Raw genomic sequence first — 19,520 nt, 5'->3', positions numbered from 1 at the left:
GTATCGTTGGTCACTTTCTCCTGTTCAGTCTCCTGCCAGAAAGCACGGCATCCGCGTCCCAAGTCCTGTGGGCTTCCCCTCTCCACTTCAGCCCCCTCCGAGTGCCAGAACAGGTATGATGGTCTCCTCCTGCCTTACCTGTCCAATGCCTCGTCCTTCATAAGCTGGCTCCACGAGGCCTGTTCACCCTTGCCACCGATCCCTGCACCTGCCGTCCCCTCTGCCGTGAGCCCTCCTCCCCTCTCCTGACAGACACCTCCTGCTCTGGTGAGCTCCAGCATAAGCTCGCTTCTCTGGGGAGCCTTCCCCAGACTCCCAGCACCCTGATCCCAATACTGTTGGAACACACGGGTGCCACACAGCATGGTTACAAGGCCGGGGAGCCCCAGCAGACCAGACGAGACCAAAAGCGCCGGGCGACAGTGTTGGTTTTAATGGCATGAACGTCCAGGAGGTCACACATCCGTTCTTGCTGGCAGCTTCTCCCGGGGGTGAGGGGCTGCTGCCTCGCTGGGCTGGACTGTGACCCTCCAGTCTGCTCCACAGCCTTTGAGACTCTCCCCCGGGGCCGCCCGCCTCCTGACCCCCCAACCCAGGGAAAGAAAACAATTGCACTGATTGACATACAGATACCCAGAGGTCCCGGCCTCCCCAGCACATCCCCTGGGGTCTGTCACAGAGCTGATAAGGGCTTTGGCGTCTGCTCGGTGGTGGTCCAGGGCTGGTCCTGGGGAATAGTGTTTATCAAATGTGACAAAGGCTCTTTTACAAACAGGGGGTCTGGAAGATCTATTTCTGTGATTCTAAGAGACTCTTGTCTCTAATGGCTTCTCTCAGAGCTACTGGAGGTTGGGCCTCGATAACGCTGTGTTGGTTGGTTGGTTGATTTATTTGTAAGGAATGTGTAAGGCATTTTGGTAAGTTGAACAGTAACTTCTTGTCCTGAAGAGGAGACTCAGACAGATGTGCCCTCCTTTGAGCTGCTACCATCCTCCTGTGAACAAAGGTGGGCAGAGGGAGGGAGAGGCTGGGGCCAAGGAGCCAAGGCAAGTGCTCACTCCTAACTCCTAGGGGCCTCCAGTGCCCCTTGGGGTTAACACCCCCACACCACTCCCATCCCCTCAGAGAACGCCCAGCCCAGCAAGTCCAGAGAACCAGAGTGGTTCCAGGGGCTGGGGGGGAGCCGGCAGGAGGAGAGGGAGGTCCCTGAGTTTGGGTGAGGACCCCAGCACCCCAGGCTGTGCAGAGCGAGGACCTAGCGGACAGTGGGCATCAGGGATGCACTTCCCACCAAGGGGGACAGCGGAAGGGTGGGGGCTGGGCCCATAAGGCTGCGGGTCCTGCCACCTGCTTTCAGGAGGCTGTCCTACTACGTCCCGCCCCCAGGCCTGGGTCTCCTATCTGCCCTGCAGCCCAGGAGTCCTGGGGTCCCCCTGCTGTGGGGGGCGGGCCCACCTCCAGGGGCTGGGGGAGCCGAGACCGTGGGCAGGGCCAGGACACTCACGGTTTTGTCCAGCTGCCCCTGCAGCTCCTTCACCGTCTTGCTCTCCTTCACCAGCTGCTCCTGGGTTGTCTTCAGAAGCTCCTGCAATTTGGTGGCAGCGCGTCCCAGGTCACTGGTTAATTTCTTCTCTTTTTCCAGTCTCTCCTGGGGGTCAGAGGGTCCAAGGGGATGAGCCATCACACGGCACGCAGCAGAAGGAGCACCTGGCTCTGCCCAAAGGGCCCCCGCTGGCCGCGAACCGGGAGTCCTCCAGAGCCGTGCAGCCCCGCCACCAGCTTCCTGTGACACTGGGGAAAGCTCCCGTGGTGCACTGGGGCTGCTGTGACAGTTTTACTTCCTGGACACAGCCACACTGACTAGTGGCTGCCCAGCGTGATCTTGGGGTTTAGGGATCCCGCCACCCTCCATCACCACCAAATGAGGCTGGACCCTGCTCAGGGGGCCTCAAGAGGGCTCCTGTCCCTCTCCCACCCCAGACAGCGACCCTGGGAAGCTGGTGGTGAGAGCCAGCCCCTGGTGGCCCTCCTTTCCTGACCCGCCCCCCCCCCCATTTCTACCTTCAGCTGCGAGACCTCCTCTGCTTCTGAAGACTCGAGGGACCCCATGCTGCGGAGCTTCTCCAGCTCTGCCTGGAGCCGACATGCCGAGCTCTGAGCCTTGGTGGAGACAGGGCAGCAGGCCATGGGCAGGAGGCCCTGCACACCCCACAGGTCCACCGCAGGACGCCCAGCAGGAAGGGACACGGGTTCAAGGTGGGGGGGTAGGGGGGCCGAGGCCGGATGGCCCGGCAGAGTCCCGACTCCCAGCCCCACTGGCCCTGGCACACTGGGGGCTGCAGGGGCAGGGCCTGACCTCCTCAAACTCGGCCGTGAGCTTCTGCCGCAGCGCCTGCTCGCCCTCCAGATTGGCTTCCGTGCGCTCCAGCTGCGTCTTCAGCTGCGTGGAAACACCACACACAGACTGTGGGAAGCTGGGGAAGGACCCCGGCGGGGACCGCGGCTCCAGCAGGCTCCACCTTCTAGCTGCAACTGGCGCTGCAACTGGCGCTCCCTCAGCCTCTCCCTGCCTCCAGCTGCCCCCATTCCCAGAGCTCCCCCTTGGGGGAGATGGTGCCTCAGCCCCCAGGGACAGAGCTGGGGGACCGAAGAGAGGCGCTACTAGGACCTCTGCTGACCCCAGGTGCCTTTAGCGAGAGCCACGGTGCGAGCCCCAGCCGCACAATTCCATCCCCACCGCTGCTCCTCTGGGGACAGGCCCCTGGGGAGGGCTCTCAACTGCAGTTATTCGGGTCAGAAGTCTGGAGAGCAAGTGCCCTGCTAGGGACGTTGCAGCAAGGGCCACAGCGGAGACCAGACTCCCTAACCGCAGGCCCAGCCTCCCAGCCTCCCTGACTCGCCCTCCCACCCCTCCCGCACACATGGTTAGGATCCAGCGCCTGATACCTCTCAACCTGGCCACTTCCCTGCCCTTTCCTCTGCTCTGGGGCTTCCTCAGAACCTGGGCCGCGCCTGACTGGGCGGCAGGGGGGGGGGGGGGTTGGCGGGGGGACAGAGCAGGCGGTGGAGGCTGCGAGTAGCCAGCGTTCAGCCAGAACAGAGGCGTGCCGCCCCTGCTCTCCAAATGGGCAGGACGGGGCCCACGTGGGCTGTTAGTGACAGACATCTGGGGACCGGCTCACCGCCCTAACCTCGACGGGGTCCTGCTCTGCTGGGGGGGCAGCTGGGGACCCAGCTACGTCACCATCCTCTACGTGGCTCTTCATCTCACTCAACTGCTGCCTGACCTGAAACAGGGAGGGGTGGGGGTTTGTGCCAATCACAGCCGGACACGGCCGCCGTGCACACGCGTGCGTCCAGACCCCCTCGGGAGGACGGCAGATGCTCCCGACGGCTGAAGCCCCGTGGAGGACCTGGTCTCGCAACCATGACCCCTCACCAGAGCCAAACTGAGGCCTAGGGGCCATCCCTGTGCTCTGCTCCAAGGCCAGCCGCGGAGCCCTCCGCGGAGCAAGGTGACCGCTGACGGACACGGCGCACGCAGAGCTAAGGAACCGAAAAGGAAGTGAGAGGCGGCGCACGGGCTCCGTACAAACGGCACCACCTAGGTCCCGGATTCCTTTCAGATGCGGTCCGCTGTTCAGAGCCTCTTTGGGGTCTAAGAAAGATGAGGAGAGGACACCTGCCTAATAAGGTCCCCTCACATCAGGGCTCCACCGCTAGGGGCAGGTGACACACCAGGGGGCCCCCAGGCCACGGAGCCTCCGATCTGAAGCAGCAGCTGCGTCACCCATGAAGCTCGGGTGAAGGTTCTAGTCAGGATCAGGGTGGGCCCTCGGTACGAGCTTCCCGGGGGCCTTGGGTGGTCTCGGGCCCCCTCCAAGAGGCACTGCACCAAAGGGCATCGGCAGGCCTGCCCTCTGGCTTCCCTCCCTCCCAACAGCAGCCCCCCAAAGGTGACACCAAGATGCACAGGCTTGTGATGATGAGAAATTCAGGGGTTTTCTCTGCACATGACCCCGACCCGGGCGGCACGCCCAGGACCCGACACCCAGACCTGGCGTAGGCCATCATGGCTTTGGCGAGTGGCCCTCAGGCTCAGGCGACTCGGCCCGGATGGTGCCCGCTCTCCGGTGTGCTGGTTCCGGGCGAGGCCTGAATAAGCAGGGGCGCATTGGGGGGTCCGGCGCGCGTGCCCCAGGGCGGGGGCTGCTGGGGGAGTGCCTGCACCCCGGACCAGACCTGCCGGCTCCTCTCCAAAAACCAGACGTGTTTGTCTTCAAAACTGTCAATTTCTAAGTGGTAACGACTAACTCAAGGTTTTAGGAAAGGCTGCAGATCCAGCAGCATGGGCTGTGGCCGAAGACCCGGGGCTGGTCCTGGCGCAGGGGAGGCCCACCTCCGTGAGGCCTGGCTGACCTCTCCAGGGGCCAGGGAGTGGGTCAGCCACCAAAGCGGACAGCTAGGAGGACCTGAGGCCACCTGCACAGCAGGGAGCCCCACACCTCTGCCAAGGCAGCACCCCAGTCCGGCCCCCGCCCTGGGGTACAGCAGGCCTTCCTGCACGCCCACAGGTTTGACCGAACTGGTCTGAGCCACAGGGCTCACAGGGAGCTGGACTGCCCCCAGCCCCAGCCCTGAACTCCCAGCACCTTCCCCCGGGGCCACAGGAAGTGGAGCGTGAGCACCGGTCCTGGCAGCCACCCCCCAGCTTGCAGCCCCTCCAGCAGGGCCCATCAAAGCCTGCCCCTAGGGGCGCCTGGGTGGCTCAGTCATTAAGCATCTGCCTTCAGCTCAGGTCATGATCCCCGGGTCCTGAGATCGAGCCCAGCATCGGGCTCTCTGCTCTGCAGGAAGCCTGCTTCTCCCACTCCCATTCCCCCTGCTTGTGTTCCCTCTCTCGCTGTGTCTCTCTGTCAAATAAATAAATAAAATTAAAAAAAAAAAAAAAAAAAGCCTGTCCCTAATGCTGGATCGGTGCACACCTCCGCTCCACCACGCCGCGTTACCCTTGACGGGGTGGAGAAGCACGACTGGCCAATTAACCACCCACACCCACCCACCCACACACACACGCACTGGCATACACGCGCTCCTCTCCACGCTCACTCACCAGGGCGAGCTCATCACTTTGTTTCTGGGCTTCACTCTTGGCTGCATCCAGCTGAGATTGAGATTCTAATAAAAGTTGCCTCAACTTGGAGAGGAAATGGACCCAGGTGATGGGGAAAAGGAGAAAAACAGTTCAGACAAGCGAACACGACCCGTCGCTGTAACCCACCACCCGAGAACATCACAGAGCAGAGCAGGCAGGCGGGGGCTCCTAGGCCTTCTAGAACCACTGTCTTTCTTGAAGACATCAGGAAGACAGAATCCATTACATGCCTGCCTTGGACTTTCCTTTACAGACTGTCTTGTGAAATAGGCCCAAAGTCTGAGATCAAACCAGCATGGCGGGGAGGGGGCAGGCTTGTGCTTTTGGCTTCCGAGCAGCCAGAAACCAGTATCAGATTTAAACCCGTCTGCCCCCGAAATGGTGTCCCCAGGCCAGGGAGAGAATTCTCCTCGTAAGGCTGCCCTGTCCGTGGGGCCCGCTTTCTGCACCCTGCCCCCTGCCACACCTCGGTCAGCTGGCCCGAGGCCAGGGCCGAAGCCTGAGAACCCAGACGTCGTGCTCAGGTGAGTGAGAGCCAAGGGCGGGGGAGAAAAGCCCAGTGGCCGGGGACCCCATGGGCAGACTCACCCCCGCCACCTCCTTGGCGTAGTTCTGGCACTCGGCGCTGGCGGCCACCATGTGCTTCTCCAGCTCTGCCTCCAGATGTGAGGTGTGCTCCCTCACCTGCACGGACACACGCACACGCACGCGCGCGTCAGACGCCTCCAGTGGGCCCGCAGGAGGCAGTGACCACAGGGAACAGGGTGACGGGGCGACAAGTCTGGCTGCCCAGGGTAAGGGCTGGGAGCCCACCCATGGCCTGTCGGCAACGGGCCGACCAAGGACAGGCAGAGACGAGTCCCTGGCAACAAAACACCTTCCCAAACTGTAGCACTCCCGGGCTCAGACGTGTTCTCAGCCTCAGCAGGGGCGGAGAGGAGAGCTTCAGATTTGCTTGCCAGGTGGATGCCCGGTGGATGCCAGGGGCACCCTCTAGAAGGCCAGGGCTGACGGGGTGTCTGCAGAGACCACTGGGGCCACCTCACACCCCTCCCACGACGCGTCCTCTGCAGGAGCCGCCGTGCACCGGGGCCCCACGGCTGCCTTGGGCCACGGAGCCTGTGAGTGGCTCTCAGAAAAGCAGGACTGACGAGACCCCTTCGCCTCCCTCAAGACATGCAGTCCACGAGGGAAAAATAACTACGGGGGCCTCCATAATAAGGAGAGTGGCCCACTGAGCAGAGCCCCGCACCTACCTGCTCTGAACTTTCAAGTTCTCCTTTTAGCTTCTCTACAATGCCTTCGAGATGTTTCACTGTGACCCGTGACTGCCAAGCAAGGGGAAGGCCCCGTCAAACCTGAGCCCCTGGAAGGGGACGGTCCCAGGACCCAAGCAGGACGGGACACCTCCCGGGAAAGCCCAGTGGTGCCCGCCCACCTGAAGGGTGACCAGCAGCCTCTTCCTTGGGGGGAGGGGGGCTCTTGAGACTGAGGAGTCAGCTATCACTCCACAGTCACACTTGATGTGATGTCACCAAAACCCAGCAAACTCGCCTCCTGTCTCCAAAGAGACCCATGGGACCGCCACCCGCCCCCATCGGCTTTCCCTCTAGTTTTGATAAATTCTGACCTGTCAGTCTCTGGTAAGTTCTGTTTGAATTCCTAGGGTAGGCGGACCCCCACCCCCCAAGCGACACCTGTGTCACTGACCCTGGGACAGGGTCTCAGGGCCCTTCCTGTACCTTCTGGAGCTCCTCCTCCGTGGCGCTCACTTTGGCCTTCCACACCTGCTCCTCCTCCTCCACGCTCTTCTGCAGGTCCTTGAGCATGCCCTCCTGGGGGGATGGGACACTGAGGCCGGCCCCCTCCCTGGAGACCCTGCCCCCCATGAACACGGCTGCGGCCTCCTGTCCCCTGGCTCCTCTGGGATGGCTGCTCTGATTCTGTCACAGTGTCACGGTGGGAGGAAGGTGGGTCAGTCCTGGAGTGGGGTCTCTGCCAGTGTGCAAATGCAGACTGCGGGCCCCACAAGGGAGGCCACCAGGACTCTCACCTCGGTGGGGTTTGCCACCGGCGCTGACCTCGGTGGCCCCGGGGCAAGGAGCGGGGGATGGGGTCAGGCAGGAGGGCTGGACCTAGCATGGCTCCTGAAGTCACAGAGACAGTGTGGCTTCAGGCCGGCCACCAGCCGCAGGCTCACCTCTTCCTTTCCCAGTCTATCCCATGTCGTGACTGTCTCTGCACTCCAACCCCCCGAAGAGCCAGCCCCAAACCCGCAACCCAGCCCCCTCCTCAGCTCAGAAGCAGTGAAGGCCTGAGCCCCTCCCTCATCCCCCTTACTGCTCAGCCAGAGAAATGGGGCCCAGGGAGGGACTGTGACTTGCCCAAGGTCACACAGAGCCAGCATCTCAACCCAGGGCTCTCTTCCCCAAGGCCACTGGCCCACCTCCCGCCTGCAGGCTCTGCAAGTTTCCCAGCAGCCCCCTGAGGGCCACCCAGCTGCGAGCCCTACCGTCTCTGCCAGGATGGTGCGGTACTGGTCACACTCGACCTGCAGATTGCTCTGGGTCTCCTCAGCCTCCCTCAGCTTGGAGGCCAGGTCCTGGGGGCAGAAAGGGCCCCGGTTAGCCAAACACAAAGGTTTCGCCCCGCTGCCCAAGGAGACAACTCCGGGCACTGGGGCCAGGGGCCAGCAAAGGGGACGGTGGTGATCCCGGCGACGGGGGGGGGGGCGCGCGGAGAGGGCAGCCATGCTCACCGACGAGGGCTCTGCACTAGCCGGCGGCTGCTTCAGCAGCTCGGGGCCCTTCTCTTGGAGCTCCTGCAGCCACTCGGTGTAACTCTGCAACCACATGCGCAAGGTGGGGCCCAGAGACACTCCCTCTGGGCAGCGGGGTCCCCCGGGGGCCACCCCCCCTCCTACCTGGGGCGCTGAGCTGGAGAGCGCCGGCAGCAGAGCCGACAGGACCTCCTTGGTCTGTGCCTCCATCAGGCTAAGCTGCTTCTCTGATTCCTCCTGGAGGAGAGGGGAGGGCGGCCTTCAGCCCTGTGCTTTGGGGCAACCCCAGGGCGTGTCTGTGGAGATGCCTGGGCCCCACCTTAGCTCTTCGGGGGAGGGACAGGATCAAAGGAGAAGGCGGGAGGTGACACGGGGCTGATGGGGGCGGTGGGGTGGGGCTCAACCTCGGCAGCAGGTTCTGGCCCCGATGGCCTGTGCTGGGTCAGTTGTTTTTTTTTTAAGATTTTATTTATTTATTTGAGAGGGAGAGAGAAAGAGAAACTGCATGAGAGGGGAGAGGGTCAGAGGGAGAAGCAGGCTCCCCGCTGAGCTGGGAGCCCGATGCGGGACTCCATCCCAGGACTCTGGGATCATGACCTGAGCCGAAGGCAGTCGCTTAGCCAACTGAGCCACCCTGGCGCCCTGTGCTGGGTCAGTTTTAAGCGACCTCCGCTCGGCTGGAGGGACATGGCAAGCTAGCCCATGGCGCAGGCGCTGGCTCCCCTGCCACCTCCCAGTAGGAACCCACACACAATCGGTTCTCAATTTTAGAGCTCTCCACACGAGCTTGTGTGTGCGCGCGTGCGTGTGCGTGGACGACCAAGCTGCTGTGGGGGCCGGGGAGGAGACAGAGGAGAGGCGCATGTCCCAATGGCCACCACTTAGGGGCTACCGCCGGCCAGGAGGGGCCGCGCTCAGCAGCCCCAGAGGGGCAAGGATCAGCAGCCGCAATCTGCTCCGTGGGGGTCACGTCTCCTCCAAGTCTGACTCACCCTGGCTGGCTGTGCCAGGCCAGACCCCAACCGTCCTCCTTAAGGCTCCTGCACAAGGTGCAAGCAAGGGACAGAAGGAGGGCGGAAGGGGCTATAAAGCGAAGCCCCGCACAGCACATGTGTCCCTGGGGACACGTAACACCCCCTTCCCCAGACCCTGGGGAGGTTTCCAGCTAAAGGAAAGTCTTATCTAACCACCCGTCACTGGCAGATTGAGCCAAGATCATGGCTCAGCCGGAGACCTGAGGGGGCACCAGAACTCCAACTGGATTAGGGCCTTCGAGCGGCGTTCTGGAACGTGCACGACCAACAGACGCCCGGCCTGACCAGAGCACCCATGGGATCTGGACGCGAGTCTCAGAAGCGGACCCAGAGATGCAGACAATGCCAGTGGCCTTCTGTGGGTCCCTGACCTCAGGACCCCCATCAGGCCCCGGGGTCATGTGAGTCCAAGGCCAGGGCCAGAGGCCCTGGAGGCCGGCGGCATGGCTGGGAGCAAGCCAGGCGCCGCCTCCCATCACAGCTCCCGCCTTTGTCACAAAAGGCCAACAGGCTCCCGGGTCACCTCTGGGGAGTCTCCAGACAACTGCCCCAGAGGGACCCGAGGCCAGCTCTCCATCTCCCACCTTGACTTGGGGCCTCGGTTGATACAACCTTCAGGCTTCCTGGGAAGCTCATGAAAGTCCCTGCAAAGCTCCTGATAACAGGACAGACGTGCTTTCTGCATGAGCAAGGCTGGGAGGGGAGGGCTGTGCCTGGGGCCTCTCATCAAGGACACACACAGGCCGAGAGAGGGGGTGGGCGAGGCCCTCACTGGCCACCTTCCCCCACCCTGCTGCCCCCACCAGAGCTCAGCGCTGGCTCTCGGCCCGTTCCAGAGGCAACGTGGGGGCCCTGGACACAGAGACACCCACAATCCCCCCACCTGGGTGGCGCAGAGCTTGGGACCCATCGGGCTCCAGGGACCAAGTGCTTACTGCTAAAGACAGCCTTCCCTCTGTGGTTTACTGTAAAGCCCGGTCACAGAACCCTTGGGGCCACGACTTCAGAGGCCCCGAGGAAGTGGCAGGGGGGGAAAACAACACGAAGCAAGTCCACAGGACAGCCCAACCTCGGACTCACTCAAAGGCAGTCAGCCAGGTGGGCTCACAGCCCCCACCGCCTGTCTCTGTGCCCTGCCAGCAAAGGGCCCAGCTCAGAGAAAGCACCAAGAGTATGTTTCCCCCTTCACCTCAAGGAGAAACGAAGCAAAGGAAGGGGGAGGAGGAGGGCAAGGAGGAAGGTGCAGGGGCACAGGGCACACTGTCTGCCGGCCCTGGGGCCCCTGGCATGGGTTTCTGAGGCTCCACGGCCAAGGCTGCTCTGCACACAGTTTGTGTGTTTTATGTGGTTTGCTAAGCCAGCAGGTGAGGCTGAGCGCACAAGACTCTGACCTTGGCCTGGGTCAAGGAGCGTAGCTTCTCTTCGCAGGCCCTCTCGGCCGAGGCCAGGGCCTCCATGGCCTTCCAGTTCTTCTCTCGGAGGTCCTGGGAGGAGATGTGGGAAAGGTCAGTGGCCAGGTGGGGGCAGCCGCCGACACATCCCCCACAAGCTGCCTCAGCCAGGCTCAGCAGGGCGGGAGGACCGTCCCTGACCCCCACTTGGGAGCCCATAGGGAGCTGCGAAGGGACAAAATGCCCTTTGTCTTGGCCCATGTTGCGGGCCTCCCTGGGGCAGCCCGCTATGGATTGGCTGTGGTATGAGGGCGTGAGGAGGTGCGCATCCTTTCAGGGAGGTTCTAGTCTGAAGGAGACAGAAGAGAGGGTCAGCCTGGCTCCTCAGACAGAGGCTCCTGCCACCGCTGAGTGGCTCTGGCCATGCCAGGCCCAGGGAGGTGCAGGCGAGGGCTCCCCGAGGAAGAGCAGATGGGGCAGCCAGCAAGCCTGGGCTGTGTGAGGAGCAGTGAGGGGCAGCCCGGCGGGGAGGATGCAGCTAAGACCCCTCCGCACCCCTGCAGAGGAAAGGGGCTTTTCTATCCCCTTCTCCCGACACCAGCCTCCCCACTCCAAGGCAACCACGTGCCCCAGACCAGACCAAGCAGGACATCCCAACCCCATCAAGGGCTGGGAGGTGGGGCAGGGGAGGGGGCTCCACGCTTGGGCATAGGACCCAAGCCCACCCAGTGGGCGGCAGCCCTGAGAATGTGATGGACCCAAGGGGAAAGGAGGCCTCGCCAAGCCCCCGGAAGTCGGCAGGCTTCCAGCCACGAGTAGCACGATGGAACGTGAAGAGGTGGCCAACCCCCTTCCTGAGGGATAAGGGCTGCAGTTCACACAAGCCCAGCCTCATGCCCGCGCCCCTCAGCACTCACGTTGTTCTTCCCTTTCTGCTGCTCGACGGCCTCCTTGAGCTCAGTGGCCTCCTCCTCCAGGCACCGCACCTGGGACTCCAGCTCCTTGAGGCTGAAGGGAGAGAGGGACGGCACCGCTGGGCTCCCAGTGCCCACAGTGTCCCCAGGCCCTGTCTCTGCAGGGCCCCTTCTGCTGCTTGGACACCCACCCAGAGCCACTTGGCTGGGGTCAGTCCCCTCCCGCTGCCCCCAACCACCTCACAGGGCACAAGCTTTCAGCGGAGCCCAAGGAACCACCCCCGCCCCATCCTCCCCACTCATCTCAACGGCCCGGGGGCCTGGCTACATGCAGCCCCAAAAGGCCACCAGAGTTCTGCCTGGTGACACAGGCTGCTGGGATGGCAGAGGTCAGAGCAAACGCAGTGGCCAGGGAAGGGATATACCCAGCCAGCTTTCTCTTCTAGTGAACTGAGCCCTGTCCCCTGGTACACAGCTCCTACTCAATGTGGTCCTGCTCTGTTCCCACAGAACATGTCAGCTGGCCCTCCAGAGACATGGGCGGGGCCTTCTCACAGGACTACTGAGCTGGAGACTCTTGTGGCGCTGTCCCCTCCCCCCTCCAGCCCCCAAGCAAGACTCCGGACGCCACTGTTCTCCACCAAATACAGCAGAACCATCCTTCGTCCAAAACCTAACTCTGCTGAGACCCAAAGGCTCCTCCCTCAGGTCTCTGCCCAGGCTCCGGGGAATCAGCCCCAGATGACCCCCAGACGCCATGGCACAGGTGAGATGTCAGTCCCATCTTTTCATGCTTCTCTCCACACTCAAGAGCCCAGTGGGCTTCGAGCACCCTCATCGTCCAGAGAGTGAGAGGTTGATGCTGCTAAAGCTGGCCTAGCCATTCCGAGGAACAGGCTTCAAACAGGCACTTTTGTATGTCAGGTTCTGCATTAAGTTTTAGGACAGGGAAGGTCCAAGGAACACATGAAATCTAAAGTCTAGAAGTGATTAACTTGGACTTGAAATTGGGAAGGAAGCCCCCACCCAAGGATGTGCCCACCGGAAGGGGCTGCTGCCAGCCTCAGGGGCCTGCTGCCAGCCCGATGAGGACATATTGACCTGTATTTGTTCTCATGGGCCACGGTCAAAAACGCTTTGAAAACCACCATTCTAACGCATCTTAGGGCTGAGCAATCTAAGTGCAGGCTGAGCACCCTGCCTGGGAGTGGCCTCCCAGCATGGCACTGCCTCGCCTCGTTACTCTAAACCGGCTTTCGGGAAGGCCTTCAAGTCAGCTGACTCCTTGGGTCTTGGTTTCAGGCCCAAGGAACCTCTGACCCCACCCTTAAAGCTGTGCTGGGAGCCCTCACAGCTTTTCCCTCAAGCCCCCTGCGTCATGTAAGCGCCTGCAGCAAACCACCCCACGAGCAAACCCAAAAGAACAAGCCCCCGAGGAGGAGGAGGCAGCTGGCAGGTGGCAAGGACACGCCGACGATCACCCCCTGGGTGGCCACTGCCCAAGTTCCAGAACACCGGGGTGGGATCACTCATCTCCACCCAGAACAGGATGGCCTGACCTAGACACAATTTTCTGACAAATTCAGAACACTTAAAAAACCAATTTCTGCTAAACACATCTGCACGCTGCAAAAAATTAGGATTAACCATATTTGCAAGGTGACTTAAGCACCCTACACATTTGCTGTGTGCTCCCTGTGTGGTCCAAGAATCTGATCTTAAAATACAAAAGCAAAAAAAACCCCCAAAAACCCAAAAAACCCTAATCAAACACAACCTCTCTGCTCCAACAAATACCACGAGAAACGAAGTCCACCTGAGCTTTCTGCGAAGCCGCACACTGGGAAACGGACATGGAGAGCTTGGTTCTGGGTCTTCCACAAAGCATTTTGGGCTCTCTGGCTTCCTTCCTCAGCCCCCAAACATGGAGCCTGAAGCTAAGAAAGAACCAGGGCCAGGGCCTGAGGAGGCAAAGGGGAGGGGACTCACTGGCAGCCGCCCAGGGAACCTTGTCAGCTGACAGTCTAGGCCACCCTTCATGCCTCTCCGCCGGTGGCTACCCTGTGGAGCCCTGGCCATGGCAGCCAGGACCCAGCTCCCAAGCCTGTGGCCATCTGCCCAGGGATGGATGTTCCAGAGGTGACGGCCAGGGACTCAGAGCCCCCCAACTCAAGCCATTCCCCCCAGGTGTCGGCTCCAGCCTTAGCAACAGCAAACGAACAGTCCCCCAAGCACAGCCCGGTGTTGGGTCACTCACCAATGCCGAGAGAAAACAAGGTCTGTCAGCACTGAAGTTACCTTGTGCACAATCCTGTGGCTTAGCTCCCAACTGCACCGACATTGCAAATCTGGGCAGAAAGCCGAGTGACCCCTCTCCCCCAACCCGGGTTCTCCATCTGGGTGTATAACCCTCCCCTTGGAGACCCTCTGACCAGCTAGTCCTTCGTCCAAGACACAGATGGATGGACAGACGGGAGGAAGCAGAAGGTCTAGAACCCCCCCGGCTGAGGCACCTGCCACTCACACACAGATGAGTCTCGCTCCTCCAGAGGAGGCAAGGAGCTCTTTGCAAGGATGACCCTCTTTCTTGCCCAGGTCTGTTCCCTGTCCTCAGGGCCACTGGAGGGAGCGGAGAAAGGCAAGGGCCCCTGTGGCGGCTTTGTCAGGGGTCTGTGCGCCCCATCAAAAGGCCTGACTGCCCCAGGCTGAGGCTGTGGCCCTCCGTTTCCACTTACCGGGCCTGCTGCTCCGCCTGGCTGGCCTGGAACGAGAGACAGAAAGCGCTGTAGTCACCGTGAGACCAGCCCCCCGTGCCAACTAGTCAGGACAGGGCCCCATCCACTGTCAGCCCTCTCTACTCGGCAGGATGGACTGTGGCCTTCTCCCTCCTCTTCCACAGGCTGACCTGGGCGGCCTGGGTGTCCCGGGCCTGGCCCGCCTCCAACAGGGCCTCAATGGACCGGATTCTCTCCGTGAGCTGCGAGTTCTCGGCCCTTGCCTCTTTGAGCTGCCCATGGAGACCGGTCAGCTCCTCGCACTTGCTCTTCACCTCCGCCTCGGAGGACTGCAGTTTGCTGTGCAGCTCTGAGGGAAAGGACAGCAAGGGTGGATAGGGGCGGGAAACACTAAGATGGACACCCCCACCACCTCTCCTCTGCACACAGCACCCAGGGTTCCCTCCCCTGGCCCCTCTGTGTGCCTAGGCTGCTAAGACACAGTTGTGACCATTGGGGCATCTTACTAGCTGATGGACAAAGTACCTCTCTAGGGACCTTTGCTCTCTAGGACACATGATGGACACAAAGGACAAAGCCTTTGCTCTCTAGGACACATGATGCCCTCAGATCACTCCTGGAAAAATGCTGGAAATCTAAAATGGATTCCAGCCGGAGTTGTTAAACATCTGTTCTCTGGGAGACTGGCTCGTACCAGCCGAGTTCTGCTCGGGCACCTGGAAGCCAGCATTCCCGCCAGCACCCCCAGTCTCCTAGTCCAGCTGCTCCACTTCCCCGTGCCCCCCACTTCTCACAGGCCAGCGAGGCCTGTGGCTTCCACATCCACCGCCTCCCAAATCCCTCCCTGGCTCACCAGCACCCCTGGGGCCGCCTGAGCCCAGCCTGTTGCCTTTGAACAGAATGACTGCAAAAGCTCCAGCCCTGGTCCCCTGAGCCACTCCTGCTCCTTTGGTCCATTCTCCACCCAGCGCCAAAGCATCCGGAAGTACAATGGGCTCATGCCATCTCCGTCCCAGACAGGGTGCTGAGTGCTCCCACCACACCACCCAGCACCCAAACTTCACAGGGAGGGGGGTGACCTGGGCCCTGCCCTCTGGCCCCACACTGGCCAACTGCCTTCTTGTTCCAGTCACACCTACCTTATGCATCTGTTTCTTACACAGGCCAAGTTCAAGTTCATTCCCATTCTCAGGGGCCCTACGCTGGCCATTCTGCCTCTTCCTGGTCTTTATGAGACCAGCCCCTCCCTTCCCGTCACCCAGACTTGACTTGAACATTCCCTCTGCCTCGGACAGGCTTCCCTGATCACCCAATCTAAAGCCACACCTGGCCCATTCAGAGGTCAGCAAACTACCCCAAGGGCTACTCCTGGCCCACTCTCTGCTTTTGTAAATAAAGCTTTATTGGAACACAGCCAGGTCTGTCTGTTTATACCTTGTCTGGGGCTGCTTTTGCATTAGGGCAGCAGAGCTGAGCAATTGTGACAGACCCCATGCATGGCTCTTCAAAGAAATAGCACACCAACCCTGCTTTGGGTCACGTTGGCTATTCGAAGTCTGTAGAGCTCAGCGCTACGTGACTGGTCGATGCATGGCCATCTACCTGTGTCTGTCTGTCCTGCTAGAACGGGGCCCGGCTGCCTCTGCTTCACTCCTGGCCAAACCCTGGGTGCCCATGGCAGTGCTCAGCCCATACTCATGAGCCATCACTGGCCCCCTCTGCTCTATTTCTCCAGGGGCCCTCGGCATCCCCCACTACGCCACGCTCTTCTGATGGCAAAGGTCACCTACAGGCCTAGGGAGACCGCGGGCCCACCTTCTGAACCCGGCCTCTTGGGCTGAGTGAGCCAGCAAAGCCGGAAAGGTCCAAAAGGAGGCAGTCGAGAAGGTCGGCGAAGGCCTCAGGGTGCTGCAGCTCACCCCGAACCGCAGCTCCAGGCTGGGCCCCGTGGCAAGGGAGGCTCCAGCTGGAGGCACCTTCCACACCTCAACTCCCCAGCCCAGCCCGCAAGCTCTGCCCCTCGCACCCAGCGCTCATAAGCTCCACCCTGGCACCCGGTCCTGGCGGCTCTGCCCTGCCCGCCCCCCAACGCTTCACCTGGCGGAGCGCTACCACCACCTCACGACTCCCCGAGCGGCAGAGTCAGGGATCCCATGCCGCCTCACTCGCCAACAGGGCTGGCTCACTGTGGGGGTTCCAGCCTGGCAGCGGGGCCGGGGCGGTGAGCGGACCCACATCTGGCGCAGGTCTACAGGCCCGCTCGGGGCCTCGGACCAAAGGGGCCGCCCTCACCGGCCGTCCGCTGCTCCTGCTCCCGGGCCTTCTCGGCGTCCGCCCGCAGGCCGGCATGGCTTGTCTGGGAGCGGCACAGTTCCCGGCTGACCTCGTCCAGGCGCTTCTGCAGGGCCTCCGCACTCTCCTTGTGGGACGCCTGGGGACCGGGCAGACGGAAGAGGGCCGTGAGGAGGCCGGACGGAGGCTGGACCCTCAGCTGGCTCTGAGGCCAAGGACCACAGAGAGCTCTTCACATCCTGCCAAGCCGCCCCAACAACCATTATAAAATGCGCCTGGGTTTCTGATGTCGGCTCACCCACGGAGAAGGCCAGGAGGGCCCCCCACCCCGGCACCTGAAGCGTAAATTCTCGGGGAGGGGCCCCAGGTGAAGAAGAGTGGTTGCAAACAAGAAAAAGCCCCATTTCGACATCAGTGTGACACAGAAAGGCTTCCTGCGACCTAAACCTCCAGTCTAACTTGGAGATTTCCTATGTGGGCCCTTCCAAGGTCCACATCTACTGAGCTCATTTTCTGGAAAAGCCCTATTCTAGGCATTGTGTGTGCATTGGTATGGTTAATCCCCATCCGGCCCATGACGCAGGTACCATGGTCATGCCCGTGTTACAGATGGGGACACTGAGGCTCTGAAATCCCCAGCAGATACCAGGGGCCTCATGGACAACCCCAGGACCACAGAGAAGGCAGCCACACGCCCCGCCCTCCCTCACCACCTGTGGTCAGCCGCTCCCAGAATCTCTGGTGTCAGGGAGGAGATGGGAGTCTCTGTGGCCACAGGCTGCGGATGGGAGCCCAAGGCCTCGGAGGACAGGAGACGCTCAGCATCTGGGGCTTACTGGTGAAAGCCAGGCCGAGGCCTTGGTCCTTTAGCAATGGCACACGTTAATGGTGGCAAGCTAGGGGCCAGAGTGGAGGTTCCAGCCCCAGAAGCAGAACTATCCAGAAACCTTTAAAACATAATCATGGCCAGGCCCACCCCGGGGGTGCTGATCTCACTGGTAGGGGCAGACCTCCCTTACATGAAAATCAGCACACACCAAATTATCCATCTCCATTCCACCCAAACCATCCAAACCGTGTTCCCTTTTAGTACCTTGTACACACCCAAGCATCAGTCCTCACATCTGTCGTGTTAGTACCTTCCACAAGACAGCCCCACTGTCCCATGTGCTGTGGCCCAACTTCTGTGACTGAAGAAGGGCCCACAGGATTTCCTCCTCATCCCGAAAAGTTAAATGCACAGCAGGCGTGACATCAAGGCTCCCCACACCCAGTCATCCTGCCCCCAAACTGGCCAGCTGGGGGATCCAGAAGTCATCAGGCCAACAGGCATCAGCAAAGCCCCTGGGCTGATGTTGCCCAGTGCACTTTGGGGACGGGGACCACCTTCCTCCCTCTGAGGGAGAACAGCCAATTTCCTGGGAAGACAAGAGCTTCCAGGCCACAGCCAGAGGCTGAGAAGGAAGAGTACATGCCCAGCCCCGAAGCCAGAGACGGCGGTACCACAGGTGGGGGCCAACAGCGCTGGGGCTAGACCCAAGGGTTCAAACCCCGCCTCCGCGTGAACTTGGGACCAGTTACTTAACTTCTCTGTGCCTCAGATTTCCTTACGGGTAATTACAGATAATAGCACCTACCTCATGGGGTTAGGATGCGAATTAGCCGAGTTAACGCTCACGGAGCACTGAGGACAACGCTTACCACGCTGAAAGCACCCATTCCTTGCAACCTAGCTCTCCCTGTTACTAGCGAGACCCAGGCTGAACGTTCCTGCCCGAGCCATGCATGGGCCGCCCGTTGCCAAAATCCTGGCTGCCAGCGATGACCCAAAGTGGCTGAGCAAGCTCTGGTCTGTCACCACCCGGCACAGAGTGGGCGGAGTGCGCAGGGCGCCGAGGGGGCGGCTCCCTCACTCACCTGCAGCTGCAGGACCTGCTTCTCGAAGGCGGCCGTCTTGGTCTCCAGAGCCTTTCGCTGCTGCTCCTCCTGCCGTGCAGCCTCCGACTTCTCCACCAGCTCCTTGCTGACCTTGCTGAGCTCCTGCCGGAGCTTGGCCAACTCGGCGTTCTGCCTGCAAGACAGCCACCAGCCCCCAACTGCAGGGCAGAAGCAGCCTCGGGTCCGCTCCCGCCAGCCCCAAGAGCTGCCCCTGGGTGATGGGGGCCGGAGGGCGCGCCTTCCCTCCAGGGCACCTGCTCTTTCACGAGTGGTTGCCCAAGTCCTGAAGCCATTACCGAAGCCTCTTGTACTCTATAGTCGTGTTGAGTTCTGATGTGTGTTGGTGAAGACGTTCTCCGACCGGCACAGTGTGTGGACCATACAGAGCAAAGAGCAAAACGTGCACGGCAATATTCCAAGGCAACCCCGCCCAGAAACAGCTGAAAATTCAGAGAAAGGGGGCAAGGCACCCCTTCTCCTCACTCCTGATCTAGAACCAAACAAGCTCCAGATGCAGGCTGACTGGCCACAGTACCCCTGCAGGGCAGGGAGGGGGCAGCCAGCCGGAACCCACGCGCCCCACTTCCCTCGCCGACTAGACCACAGCTAGGCCCGCAGGCCACCGGAAGTGGGGAGCTGAGGCACTTGACCAAACAGACCCTTCAACACTGTGCAAAAGCTGGATCTCAGGACCTGTGACAAGTACAGAAGTGAAAGAAGGAGACTTGATTAAAAGAAGAAAGGCAGCTCCAGACCTGCCTTCCCCAGTGTGAGGAGGCCTCCTTCACTAGGACACAAGACACCTCTTCAAGGCAGGATCGACTGTCCAGCCAAGGGCCAGTACCAGGACAGACAAAGGGGACAGACAAGACTGCCCACCACGCTGCAAGGTGGCAGCAGACCAGGTGGAGGCAAGAAGCCCGGCCAGGAGCAGCTGTGCTCTGCTGGTCAATGCGTAGGTGGCTCCCACCTCTCTGCATCTGGCTTTTCCCAGCTGCACCAGGGTGGCCATCCCAAAGCCCTCTGCAGGGCCATCAGCTCACGCTCTAGAAGGCCAAGATTCAAGACGGGAGGGCTTACAGGAAAGGCTGGACTCCAGCACCCGGGGGCCGAAGGTAGGAGGCTCGGTGGGTGGCCTTTGGGACTGCTCTGGAGCTCTGGGCAGGGCCCGGGGCCACCAGCCACACACAGGGCAGAGCTTCCACGAATGAGTCAGTGGCTGCCACCTCAGAGTGACAGGTCTACAGGCTCCTAGCTTTCTCAGGAGGCTGCAGTGGATTCT

At 61.3% G+C, this 19,520-nt stretch overlaps 1 protein-coding gene across 8 annotated transcripts in view; it reads right to left on the bottom strand.

Annotated features, from left to right (window-relative positions):
* Positions 1-411: 411 nt before the first annotated feature.
* Positions 412-19,520, bottom strand: part of RRBP1 (ribosome binding protein 1) — a 63,586-nt gene continuing 44,477 nt past the window's right edge. For 2 of the 8 annotated variants that reach the window (XM_064572789.1, XM_064572791.1), the window contains exons 7-24: positions 18,218-18,371; positions 16,301-16,439; positions 14,179-14,357; positions 14,009-14,034; positions 11,277-11,367; positions 10,360-10,452; positions 8,079-8,171; positions 7,914-7,997; positions 7,668-7,757; positions 6,898-7,098; positions 6,412-6,483; positions 5,744-5,839; positions 5,114-5,197; positions 3,183-3,287; positions 2,357-2,440; positions 2,062-2,160; positions 1,505-1,648; positions 412-994 (exon numbers count right to left, since the gene is read on the bottom strand). In XM_064572789.1, coding sequence (XP_064428859.1) covers positions 956-994; positions 1,505-1,648; positions 2,062-2,160; positions 2,357-2,440; positions 3,183-3,287; positions 5,114-5,197; positions 5,744-5,839; positions 6,412-6,483; positions 6,898-7,098; positions 7,668-7,757; positions 7,914-7,997; positions 8,079-8,171; positions 10,360-10,452; positions 11,277-11,367; positions 14,009-14,034; positions 14,179-14,357; positions 16,301-16,439; positions 18,218-18,371 — 1,873 coding nt within the window. In that variant the 3' untranslated portion in view covers positions 412-955. The remainder of the gene's footprint in view (positions 995-1,504; positions 1,649-2,061; positions 2,161-2,356; positions 2,441-3,182; positions 3,288-5,113; positions 5,198-5,743; positions 5,840-6,411; positions 6,484-6,897; positions 7,099-7,667; positions 7,758-7,913; positions 7,998-8,078; positions 8,172-10,359; positions 10,453-11,276; positions 11,368-14,008; positions 14,035-14,178; positions 14,358-16,300; positions 16,440-18,217; positions 18,372-19,520) is intronic. The other 6 variants (XM_045885372.3, XM_045885373.3, XM_064572790.1 and 3 more) reach the window with 5 other exon arrangements.

This window comes from Mirounga angustirostris, unplaced genomic scaffold (assembly GCF_029215605.1).
Source record: "Mirounga angustirostris isolate CCGP_5_RB_7025 unplaced genomic scaffold, mMirAng1.0.hap1 SCAF_10, whole genome shotgun sequence".
Lineage (NCBI taxonomy): Eukaryota > Metazoa > Chordata > Mammalia > Carnivora > Phocidae > Mirounga > Mirounga angustirostris.
This window is presented reverse-complemented; position numbering and strand designations above follow the sequence as displayed.